The following is a 12,359-nucleotide window of genomic DNA, read 5'->3' on the forward strand; positions in this document are numbered from 1 at the left end:
ATATATATACATCTTTATTATCATTATATATTTTTACCCCCTTATTCTAGGCACTATACTATCTCCATACTTCCATTCCTTTTTTAAACTGGTACCTGGCTTCCCTCAGACTAGTCCTGTGAAGCTTGTGGGCGTCCTAGTCATAGACATGTTTGTGGGAGTCTCAACTTTCAGTGGGAGCCACAGTGGGAGTCTCTCCTTTCAGTGGGAGCCACAGTGGGAGTCTCTCCTTTCAGTGGGAGCCACAGTGGGAGTCTCACCTTTCAGTGGGAGTCTCACCTTTCAGTGGGAGCCACAGTGGGAGTCTGACCTTTTTAGTGGGAGCCACAGTGGGAGTCTCACCTTTCAGTGGGAGCCACAGTGGGAGTCTCACCTTTCAGTGGGAGTCTCACCTTTTAGTGGGAGCCACAGTGGGAGTCTCACCTTTCAGTGGGAGTCTCTCCTTTCAGTGGGAGCCACAGTGGGAGCCTTTCAGTGGGAGCCACAGTGGGAGTCTCTCCTTTCAGTGGGAGTCTCACCTTTCAGTGGGAGCCACAGTGGGAGTCTCACCTTTCAGTGGGAGCCACAGTGGGAGTCTCTCCTTTCAGTGGGAGCCAGAGTGGGAGTCTCACCTTTCAGTGGGAGCCAGAGTGGGAGTCTCACCTTTCAGTGGGAGCCACAGTGGGAGTCTCACCTTTCAGTGGGAGCCAGAGTGGGAGTCTCTCCTTTCAGTGGGAGCCACAGTGGGAGTCCAACCGTTTCAGACGCTACAGACAGAAGGTGGAAGATCGGCCGTACCGACGAATCCCGTCAGCTTGTGCGGCTTTGGACATCGGCTCTAGAGGGTCGGTTTAAAATCAGACTTTAAGAAGATATATTTTAGAAATAGGAAGGGTTTAGCCATGATTAGGATTTCGTGGCTGTGGTAACTGGTAGCAGCGTGCTGTATAGACTGAGGTAATGGAAGACTGGCTGGTGTAGTCGTGGAGAGAACCTCCCAGCAGCCTTTTCAATATTAAACTTTTTTTTTTATTACGTCTTATTATTCGTGTAGAATATAAAGTCCATATTGGTCACATCTTCCTATCCATTCTTGCACCTCTGTCTCTTTTTTTTGGGGGGGGTGTTTCTGCACACAATAATGTGAACATTTGGTACGTACAACAACAGCTGTCTGCATGTCGGCATGGGTAGGATCAACTAGGGAATCGGCGTGTAATGTGATCACCCACATCCTGTGGTTGAGGGCGGACGGAGGTAAACATTTGTTAATCGGGAAATGTGAGCACCTCCAAGTTGTTCAGATTTTAGAAGTGGTGTAGTGTATACCCAGTATTAGCCTACTGATCTAATATAAAACTACATATATAATATATAATGTCCAGCATTAGCCTACTGAGCAAATATAAAACTACATATATAATATATAATGTCCAGCATTAGCCTACTGAGCTAATGTAAAACTACATATATAATATATCATGTCCAGCATTAGTCTACTGAGCTAATATAAAACCACAAATATAAAATATAATATATAATGTCCAGCATTAGCCTACTGAGCAAATATAAAACTACATATATAATATATAATGTCCAGCATTAGCCTACTGAGCTAATGTAAAACTACATATATAATATATCATGTCCAGCATTAGCCTACTGAGCTAATAATATGAGAAAATCAAGAGGGACGGTAGGATATCCTTTCCACCATACTTATGGAACCTGATCTTTTGCCAAATTATTGATTTATTGGTCAAAAGATCAATTAGTGACAACATTAAAAAAAAAGATCAGAATTGTGCTGCCTGTGTAAACTCAGCATATGCTATACACATAAACACATAAATTGCCTATACCTACTGGCCATCAAATAAGTTTTAAAACACTATCCTCTTTGTGTATTTTATCAGGACCGGAAGGCAAAATTCCGTCTATAACTGCCTGTCTGTGTTGTGTTGCAGGTCCTGGCTTGGCGTTCTTGGCCTACCCTGAGGCAGTAACCCAGCTGCCGATCTCTCCTCTCTGGGCGATCCTCTTCTTCTCCATGTTGCTGATGCTTGGAATCGACAGTCAGGTGAGGAAACAACAGCCATTTGGAGTTTGCGTTTGTATTGTTGTGTTTTGTTGTGTTGTTGTCCTGTGTTGTTGTTGTCTTGTGTTGTTGTGTTTTGTTGTGTTGTTGTCCTGTGTTGTTGTGTTGTCTTGTGTTGTGTTGTGTTGTCCTGTGTTTGTTGTGTTGTCCTGTGTTGTGTGTTGTCCTGTGTTGTGTTGTGTTGTCCTGTGTTGTTGTGTTGTCCTGTGTTGTGTTGTTGTGTTGTGTTGTCCTGTGTTGTGTTGTGTTGTCCTGTGTTGTGTTGTCCTGTGTTGTTGTTGTGTTGTCCTGTGTTGTTGTGTTGTCCTGTGTTGTGTTGTGTTGTCTTGTGTTGTGTTGTCCTGTGTTGTGTTGTTGTCCTGTGTTGTTGTGTTGTGTGTGTTGTGTTGTTGTGTTGTGTTGTTGTGTTGTGTTGTTGTCCTGTGTTGTGTTGTGTTGTTGTCCTGTGTTGTGTTGTGTTGTTGTGTTGTGTTGTTGTGTTGTCCTGTGTTGTGTTGTCCTGTGTTGTGTTGTCCTGTGTTGTGTTGTTGTGTTGTCCTGTGTTGTGTTGTTGTTGTGTTGTGTTGTTGTTGTGTTGTTGTGTTGTTGTGTTGTGTTGTGTTGTTGTGTTGTGTTGTTGTGTTGTGTTGTGTTGTCTTGTGTTGTGTTGTGTTGTTGTGTTGTCCTGTGTTGTTGTGTTGTTGTGTTGTTGTGTTGTGTTGTGTTGTGTTGTGTTGTCCTGTGTTGTGTTGTGTTGTGTTGTTGTGTTGTGTTGTTGTGTTGTCCTGTGTTGTGTGTTGTGTTGTCCTGTGTTGTGTTGTTGTGTTGTTGTGTTGTTGTGTTGTTGTGTTGTCCTGTGTTGTGTTGTCCTGTGTTGTGTTGTGTTGTGTTGTCCTTGTTGTGTTGTTGTGTTGTGTTGTGTTGTCCTGTGTTGTTGTCCTGTGTTGTGTTGTTGTGTTGTGTTGTTTGTTGTTGTGTTGTGTTGTGTTTGTTGTGTTGTCCTGTGTTGTTGTGTTGTTGTGTTGTTGTGTTGTTGTGTTGTCCTGTGTTGTGTTGTTGTGTTGTGTTGTCCTGTGTTGTGTTGTGTTGTCTTGTGTTGTGTTGTGTTGTTTGTGTTGTGTTGTCCAGTGTTGTGTTGTTGTGTTGTTGTGTTGTGTTGTTGTGTTTGTTGTGTTGTGTTGTTGTGTTGTTGTGTTGTTGTGTTGTCCTGTGTTGTGTTGTTGTGTTGTGTTGTCCTGTGTTGTGTTGTGTTGTGTTGTCCTTGTTGTGTTGTGTTGTCTTGTGTTGTGTTGTTGTTGTGTTGTGTTGTTGTGTTGTTGTGTTGTTGTCTTGTGTTGTGTTGTGTTGTGTTGTTGTGTTGTCCTGTGTTGTGTTGTCCTGTGTTGTGTTGTCTTGTGTTGTGTTGTCCTGTGTTGTGTTGTGTTGTGTTGTCTTGTGTTGTGTTGTCCTGTTGTTGTGTTGTCTTGTGTTGTGTTGTCCTGTGTTGTGTTGTCCTGTGTTGTGTTGTCCTGTGTTGTGTTGTCCTGTTGTTGTGTTGTTGTGTTGTTGTGTTGTCCTGTGTTGTCCTGTGTTTGTTGTGTTGTCCTGTGTTGTTGTTGTGTTGTCCTGTGTTGTGTTGTGTTGTCCTGTGTTGTCCTGTGTTGTGTTGTGTTGTGTTGTTTGTTGTGTTGTTGTGTTGTTGTGTTGTTGTGTGTTGTGTTGTGTTGTGTTGTCCTGTGTTGTTGTCCTGTGTTGTGTTTTGTGTTGTTGTGTTGTGTTGTGTTGTTGTGTTGTGTTGTCCTGTTGTTGTGTTGTGTTGTGTGTGTTGTTGTGTTGTCCTGTGTTGTGTTGTTGTGTTGTGTTGTGTTGTGTTGTTGTGTTGTCCTGTGTTGTGTTGTTGTGTTGTCCTGTGTTGTGTTGTGTTGTGTTGTGTTGTCCTGTGTTGTGTTGTGTTGTTGTGTTGTGTTGTTGTGTTGTGTTGTTGTGTTGTTGTCCTGTGTTGTGTTGTCCTGTGTTGTGTTGTGTTGTTGTGTTGTGTTGTTGTGTTTTTGTGTTGTTGTGTTGTGTTGTTGTGTTGTGTTGTTGTGTTGTCCTGTGTTGTGTTGTCCTGTGTTGTTTGTGTTGTGTTGTCCTGTGTTTGTTGTCCTGTGTTGTGTTGTCCTGTGTTGTGTTGTGTTGTTTTTGTGTTGTCCTGTGTTGTGTTGTCCTGTGTTGTGTTGTCCTGTGTTTTGTGTTGTGTTGTGTTGTGTTGTCCTGTGTTGTGTTGTCCTGTGTTGTGTTGTGTTTGTTGTGTTGTGTTGTCCTGTGTTGTGTTGTGTTGTGTTGTGTTGTGTTGTTGTGTTGTGTTGTGTTGTGTTGTCCTGTGTTGTGTTGTCCTGTGTTGTGTTGTCCTGTGTTGTGTTGTTGTGTTGTGTTGTTGTTGTGTTGTCTTGTCCTGTGTTTTTGTGTTGTCCTGTTTTGTGTTGTGTTGTCCTGTGTTGTGTTGTGTTGTCCTGTGTTGTGTTGTCCTGTGTTGTTTGTGTTGTCCTGTGTTGTGTTGTCCTGTGTTGTGTTGTCCTGTGTTGTGTTGTCCTGTGTTTTTGTGTTGTGTTGTGTTGTGTTGTCCTGTGTTGTGTTGTGTTGTTGTGTTGTTGTGTTGTGTTGTCCTGTGTTGTGTTGTCCTGTGTTGTGTGTTGTCCTGTGTTGTGTTGTCCTGTGTTGTGTTGTGTTGTCCTGTGTTGTTGTGTTGTCTTGTGTTGTGTTGTCCTGTGTTGTGTTGTCCTGTGTTGTGTTGTTGTGTTGTGTTGTGTTGTCCTGTGTTGTGTTGTGTTGTGTTGTCCTGTGTTGTGTTGTGTTGTGTTGTGTTGTCCTGTGTTGTGTTGTTGTGTTGTTGTGTTGGACCAGTAGTATTATCCATCTAATACAGTGTTTGTTGTGTAGTAGTGTACTGAGGAGGTATAGTATTATATAATGTGTTGTATAGTAGTGTACTGTGGAGGTATAGTATTATATAATGTGTAGTATAGTATTATATAATGTGTTGTATAGTAGTGTACTGTGGAGGTATAGTATTATATAATGTGTAGTATAGTAGTGTACTGAGGAGGTATAGTATTATATAATGTGTAGTATAGTAGTGTACTGTGGAGGTATAGTATTATATAATGTGTTGTATAGTAGTGTACTGTGGAGGTATAGTATTATATAATGTGTAGTATAGTAGTGTACTGAGGAGGTATAGTATTATATAATGTGTAGTATAGTAGTGTACTGTGGAGGTATAGTATTATATGTGTTGTGTAGTATAGTAGTGTACTGTGGTTGTTGTATAGTATTATATAATGTGTTGTATGTAGTGTACTGTTGAGGTTAGTATTATATAATGTGTTGTATAGTGTGTACTGAGGAGGTATGTTGTGTTAATACGTAGTATAGTAGTGTACTGAGGAGGTATAGTATTATATAATGTTGTAGTATAGTAGTGTACTGAGGAGGTATAGTATTATATAATGTGTAGTATAGTAGTGTTGTGTTGTGTATGTATTATATGTTGTGTTGTATAGTGTGTGTTGTGGAGGTTGTATTGTATAATGTGTAGTATAGTAGTGTACTGTGGAGGTTAGTATTATATAATGTGTTGTATAGTAGTGTACTGTTGAGGTATAGTGTTATATAATGTGTTGTTAGTAGTGTACTGAGGTGTTGTATTATATAATGTGTTGTATTGTAGTGTGTTGTGGAGGTATAGTATTATATAATGTGTTGTATAGTATTATATAATGTGTAGTATAGTAGTGTACTGTGGAGGTATAGTATTATATAATGTGTAGTATAGTATGATATAATGTGTTGTATAGTAGTGTACAGAGGACGTATAGTATTATATAATGTGTTGTGTAGTAGTGTACTGTGGAGTGTATAGTATTATATAATGTGTTGTATAGTAGTGTACTGAGGAGGTATAGTATTATATCCTGTGTAGTATAGTATTATATAATGTGTAGTATAGTAGTGTACTGAGGAGGTATAGTATTATATAATGTGTTGTGTAGTAGTGTTACTGTGTTGAGTGTATATATAGTATTATATAATGTGTTGTATAGTAGTGTACTGTGGAGGTATAGTATTATATGTGTTGTAGTATAGTTGTGTTGAGGAGGTATAGTATTATATAATGTGTTGTATAGTAGTGTACTGAGGAGGTATAGTATTATATAATGTGTAGTATAGTTAGTGTCCTGTGGAGGTATAGTATTATATGTTGTGTTGTATAGTATTATATAATGTGTAGTATAGTAGTGTACTGTGGAGGTATAGTATTATATAATGTGTAGTATAGTAGTGTACTGAGGAGGTATAGTATTATATAATGTGTTGTATAGTATTATATAATGTGTAGTATGTATTATATAATGTGTTGTATAGTAGTGTCCTGTGTGTTGAGGTATAGTATTATATAATGTGTAGTATAGTATTATATAATGTGTTGTGTAGTAGTGTACTGTGGAGGTATAGTATTATATAATGTGTAGTATAGTAGTGTACTGTGGAGGTATAGTATTATATAATGTGTTGTGTAGTAGTGTACTGTGGAGGTATAGTATTATATAATGTGTAGTATAGTAGTGTACTGTGGAGGTATAGTATTATATAATGTGTTGTGTAGTAGTGTACTGAGGAGGTATAGTATTATATAATGTGTAGTATAGTAGTGTACTGTGGAGGTATAGTATTATATAATGTGTTGTGTAGTAGTGTACTGAGGAGGTATAGTATTATATAATGTGTAGTATAGTATTATATAATGTGTAGTGTACTGAGGAGGTATAGTATTATATAATGTGTAGTATAGTATTATATAATGTGTTGTATAGTATTATATAATGTGTAGTATAGTAGTGTACTGTGGAGGTATAGTATTATATAATGTGTAGTATAGTAGTGTACTGAGGAGGTATAGTATTATATAATGTGTTGTATAGTATTATATAATGTGTAGTATAGTAGTGTACTGAGGAGGTATAGTATTATATAATGTGTAGTATAGTATTATATAATGTGTAGTATAGTATTATATAATGTGTTGTATAGTAGTGTACTGAGGAGGTATAGTATTATATAATGTGTAGTATAGTAGTGTACTGTGGAGGTATAGTATTATATAATGTGTTGTGTAGTAGTGTACTGTGGAGGTATAGTATTATATAATGTGTAGTATAGTAGTGTACTGAGGAGGTATAGTATTATATAATGTGTTGTATAGTATTATATAATGTGTAGTATAGTAGTGTACTGAGGATGGTTGTATTATATAATGTGTTGTATAGTATTATATAATGTGTTGTATAGTAGTGTACTGTGGAGGTATAGTATTATATAATGTGTATTATAGTAGTGTACTGAGGAGGTATAGTATTATATAATGTGTTGTATAGCAGTGTACTGAGGAGGTATAGTATTCCCAGCAAATTAAAATTGTTTCTGTGAAAGTTCCCGGAACATTTTGTTACGTTGCATCAAATGGTCTCGTATCACAAAAACGGTTCGGTTGTGGGAATGATTATACCATGTTTGTATAAAACATCCGCCCGATGTTGCAAGAACGTTCCCAGAACACATTTTGTCTGTTTGTTTCATTACATTTCTTGGAAATCTAATGAGAACGTTTGGGGAATGTCCTGTGGTGGTTGTAACAGGTGTAACAGTTTTAGTGAACGTCAGGAGAATATTCTAATGATATTTAATTACAAACAACAACAAAATCGGACAAAAAAATCTATTTCAGATTCAGATTGTTATCGAAAACGTTCTTTGAATGTTTTTGGGATGTTATTAACATCTTAAAGTTAGATAAAACCACAACTAAAACGTAATGGGAATCTAATGTTCTTGGAATGTTCCCGGTTTGCTGGGTTATCTTATTTATTATCTTCTGTGTAGTTCTGTACAGTGGAGGGCTTCATTACTGCCTTGGTGGATGAGTTCCCCAGAGCTCTGAGAGGAAGAAGAGAACTCTTCATCGCTGCCGTCTGCCTGGTCTCTTATATCATCGGCCTGTCCAACATCACACAGGTACAGTGTGTACACACGTACACACACACACACACACACACACACACACACACACACACACACACACACACACAGGATGATATACAAAACGACACTGCAAACAATAGAAAACATGGTCTGACACCACTGGGTTTGCCTGACACCCTCTCAGTGGGCAAAACTGGTGGAAAAGACGCCAGGCTTCGACCAGATAACAACCGAAGCTATCGTCGTTGATGTCGTCATGAAAATACGTCTTTATCTGGTTGTCATCTCGACATTGCTTCAGCCAGAAAACCCCAATTTCAACCAGAAAATGGTGTATTGTATGGGGGGGGGGGGTGTACTTGTACTTTATCTGTCTGTTAGATAGATGTACTTATACTTTATCTGTCAGTTAGATAGATGTACCTATACTTTATCTGTCTGTTAGACAGATGTACTTATACTTTATCTGTCTGTTAGATAGATGTACCTATACTTTATCTGTCTGTTAGATAGATGTACCTATACTTTATCTGTCTGTTAGATAGATGTACCTATACTTTATCTGTCTGTTAGACAGATGTACTTATACTTTATCTGTCAGTCAGATAGATGTACTTATACTTTATCTGTCAGATAGATGTACCTATACTTTATCTGTCAGATAGATGTACTTATACTTTATCTGTCAGTCAGATAGATGTACCTCTTTATCTGTCAGATAGATGTACTTATACTTTATCTGTCAGTCAGATAGATGTACTTATACTTTATCTGTCAGATAGATGTACCTATACTTTATCTGTCAGATAGATGTACTTATACTTTATCTGTCAGTTAGATAGATGTACTTATACTTTATCTGTCAGTCAGATAGATGTACTTATACTTTATCTGTCAGATAGATGTACCTATACTTTATCTGTCAGATAGATGTACTTATACTTTATCTGTCAGTCAGATAGATGTACCTATACTTTATCTGTCAGATAGATGTACTTATACTTTATCTGTCAGATAGATGTACTTATACTTTATCTGTCAGTTAGATAGATGTACTTATACTTTATCTGTCAGATAGATGTACCTATCTTTATCTGTCAGATAGATGTACTTATACTTTATCTGTCAGTCAGATAGATGTACCTATACTTTATCTGTCAGATAGATGTGTCTGTCAGATAGATGTACCTATACTTTATCTGTCTGTTAGACAGATGTACTTATACTTTATCTGTCAGTTAGATAGATGTACCTATACTTTATCTGTCTGTTAGATAGATGTACCTATACTTTATCTGTCTGTTAGATAGATGTACCTATACTTTATCTGTCTGTTAGATAGATGTACTTATACTTTATCTGTCTGTTAGATAGATGTACTTATACTTTATCTGTCAGTCAGATAGATGTACCTATACTTTATCTGTCTGTCAGATAGATGTACTTATACTTTATCTGTCTGTCAGATAGATGTACTTATACTTTATCTGTCTGTCAGATAGATGTACTTATACTTTATCTGTCAGTTAGATAGATGTACTTATACTTTATCTGTCAGTCAGATAGATGTACTTATACTTTATCTGTCTGTCAGATAGATGTACCTATACTTTATCTGTCTGTCAGATAGATGTACCTATACTTTATCTGTCTGTCAGATAGATGTACTTATACTTTATCTGTCAGTTAGATAGATGTACTTATACTTTATCTGTCTGTCAGACAGATGTACTTATACTTTATCTGTCAGTTAGATGTACTTATACTTTATCTGTCTGTTTGTCTCTCAGTTAGACAGATGTACTGTATTTTCTGGGTAGTCTTTATTTTCTGGATAGTCTATATTTTCTGGGTAGTCTTTATTTTCTGTCTTTATTTTCTGGGTAGTCTTTATTTTCTGTCTTTATCTTCTGGGTAGTCTATATTTTCTGGGTGGTCTTTATTTTCTGTCTTTATTTTCTGGGTAGTCTATATTTTCTGGGCAGTCTATTTTCTGGTCTATATTGTCTGGGTAGTCTGTATTCTCTGCGTAGCCTTTATGACGGGTCAGCATTACATAATTAATATATAATCATTGAATCCATGTTCATTTTCCATCATTACAAACATATTACTTTACAAATTCTTCCTGAATCTGATCTTGTTTCCATCTGATCCTGTATCTGATCAGGCTACCCCCCCGGGCTCTTTCACAGGATCAAGCCAGGGAAAGGGTGATGTCTTCTCAAGCTCCACATCCCAAACTCTTAAGGTCCATAACTGTCCTCTTAAACCGTCGTCTACTCACTGATGTACCGTGGCCACTGACACGATCACTGAACGCTCCCAAGTACCCCCTTTAGTGCCCTGCTTGTATGGAACACTACCCTACCCTACTGCACCGCTCTTCACAGCATTATCATCGTCTGTCACTAGAGATTCATGTCTGCATTCTTCTTGGATTGAAACAATCAGCCTAAATCAGTTGTTTAGCTCTGCAGTACCAGTCCAGTGTAGCGTCTCCCAACACCCTCCACCCTGCACTAGAGCTGGGCTCCTGAGCCCTGAACTTCCAAGCCTTCGTTGTTATACGTATGACCAGTTCTATGCCACCAACAGTTCTATGCCACCACCAGTTCTATGCCACCACCAGCTCTATGCCACCACCAGCTCTATTCCACCACCAGCTCTATGCCACCACCAGCTCTATGCCACCACCAGTTCTATGCCACCACCAGTTCTATGCCACCACCAGCTCTATGCCACCACCAGCTCTATGCCACCACCAGCTCTATGCCACCACCAGCTCTATGCCACCACCAGCTCTATGCCACCACCAGCTCTATGCCACCACCAGCTCTATTCCACCACCAGCTCTATGCCACCACCAGTTCTATGCCACCAGCTCTATGCCACCACCAGCTCTATTCCACCACCAGCTCTATGCCACCACCAGCTCTATTCCACCACCAGCTCTATGCCACCACCAGCTCTATTCCACCACCAGCTCTATGCCACCACCAGCTCTATGCCACCACCAGTTCTATGCCACCACCAGTTCTATGCCACCACCAATTATATGCCACCACCAGCCACCACCAGTTCTATGCCACCAGCTCTATGCCACCACCAGTTCTATGCCACCAGTTCTATGCCACCACCAGCTCTATGCCACCACCAGCTCTATTCCACCACCAGCTCTATGCCACCACCAGTTCTATGCCACCACCAGCTCTATGCCACCACCAGTTCTATGCCACCAGCTCTATGCCACCACCAGTTCTATGCCACCACCAGTTCTATGCCACCAGCTCTATGCCACCACCAGCTCTATGCCACCACCAGCTCTATGCCACCACCAGTTCTATGCCACCACCAGTTCTATGCCACCACCAGTTCTATGCCACCAGTTCTATGCCACCAGCTCTATGCCACCACCAGCTCTATGCCACCACCAGTTCTATGCCACCACCAGTTCTATGCCACCAGTTCTATGCCACCAGTTCTATGCCACCACCAGCTCTATGCCACCACCAGTTCTATGCCACCACCAGCTCTATGCCACCACCAGTTCTATGCCACCACCAGTTCTATGCCACCAGTTCTATGCCACCAGTTCTATGCCACCACCAGCTCTATGCCACCACCAGTTCTATGCCACCACCAGCTCTATGCCACCACCAGTTCTATGCCACCACCAGTTCTATGCCACCAGTTCTATGCCACCACCAGCTCTATGCCACCACCAGTTCTATGCCACCACCAGTTCTATGCCACCAGCTCTATGCCACCACCAGTTCTATGCCACCAGCCAGCCACCACCATTCCATAGCCACCATTATATGCCAGCAATTCTATGCCACCAGTTCTATGCCACCAGCTCTATGCCACCACCAGTTCTATGCCACCACCAGCTCTATGCCACCACCAGTTCTATGCCACCAGCTCTATGCCACCACCAGTTCTATGCCTATGCCACCAATTCTATGCCACCAGTTCTATGCCACCAGCTCTATGCCACCACCAGTTCTATGCCACCACCAGCTCTATGCCACCAGCTCTATGCCACCACCAGTTCTATGCCACCACCAGTTCTATGCCACCACCAGTTCTATGCACCACCAGCTCTATGCCACCACCAGTTCTATGCCACCAATTATATGCCACCACTATGCCACCAGTTCTATGCCACCAGCTCTATGTCACCACCAGCTCTATGCCACCACCAGCTCTATGCCACCACCAGCTCTATGCCACCACCAGTTCTATGCCACCACCAGTTCTATGCCACCACCAGTTCTATGCCACCAGCTCTATGCCACCACCA

At 40.2% G+C, this 12,359-nt stretch overlaps 1 protein-coding gene across 2 annotated transcripts in view; it reads left to right on the plus strand.

Annotated features, from left to right (window-relative positions):
- slc6a1b (solute carrier family 6 member 1b) overlaps nt 1–12,359 on the plus strand; it is a 53,962-nt gene that overhangs the window by 13,712 nt on the left and 27,891 nt on the right. For both annotated transcript variants that reach the window (XR_008074912.1, XM_052474239.1), the window contains exons 10-11: nt 1,947–2,059; nt 7,955–8,086. Coding sequence is in view for 1 of the 2 variants with exons in the window: in XM_052474239.1 (XP_052330199.1) it covers nt 1,947–2,059; nt 7,955–8,086 (245 nt within the window). In the remaining variant the exon portion in view is untranslated. The remainder of the gene's footprint in view (nt 1–1,946; nt 2,060–7,954; nt 8,087–12,359) is intronic.

The sequence above is a fragment of the Oncorhynchus keta genome, chromosome 21 (genome assembly GCF_023373465.1).
Source record: "Oncorhynchus keta strain PuntledgeMale-10-30-2019 chromosome 21, Oket_V2, whole genome shotgun sequence".
Lineage (NCBI taxonomy): Eukaryota > Metazoa > Chordata > Actinopteri > Salmoniformes > Salmonidae > Oncorhynchus > Oncorhynchus keta.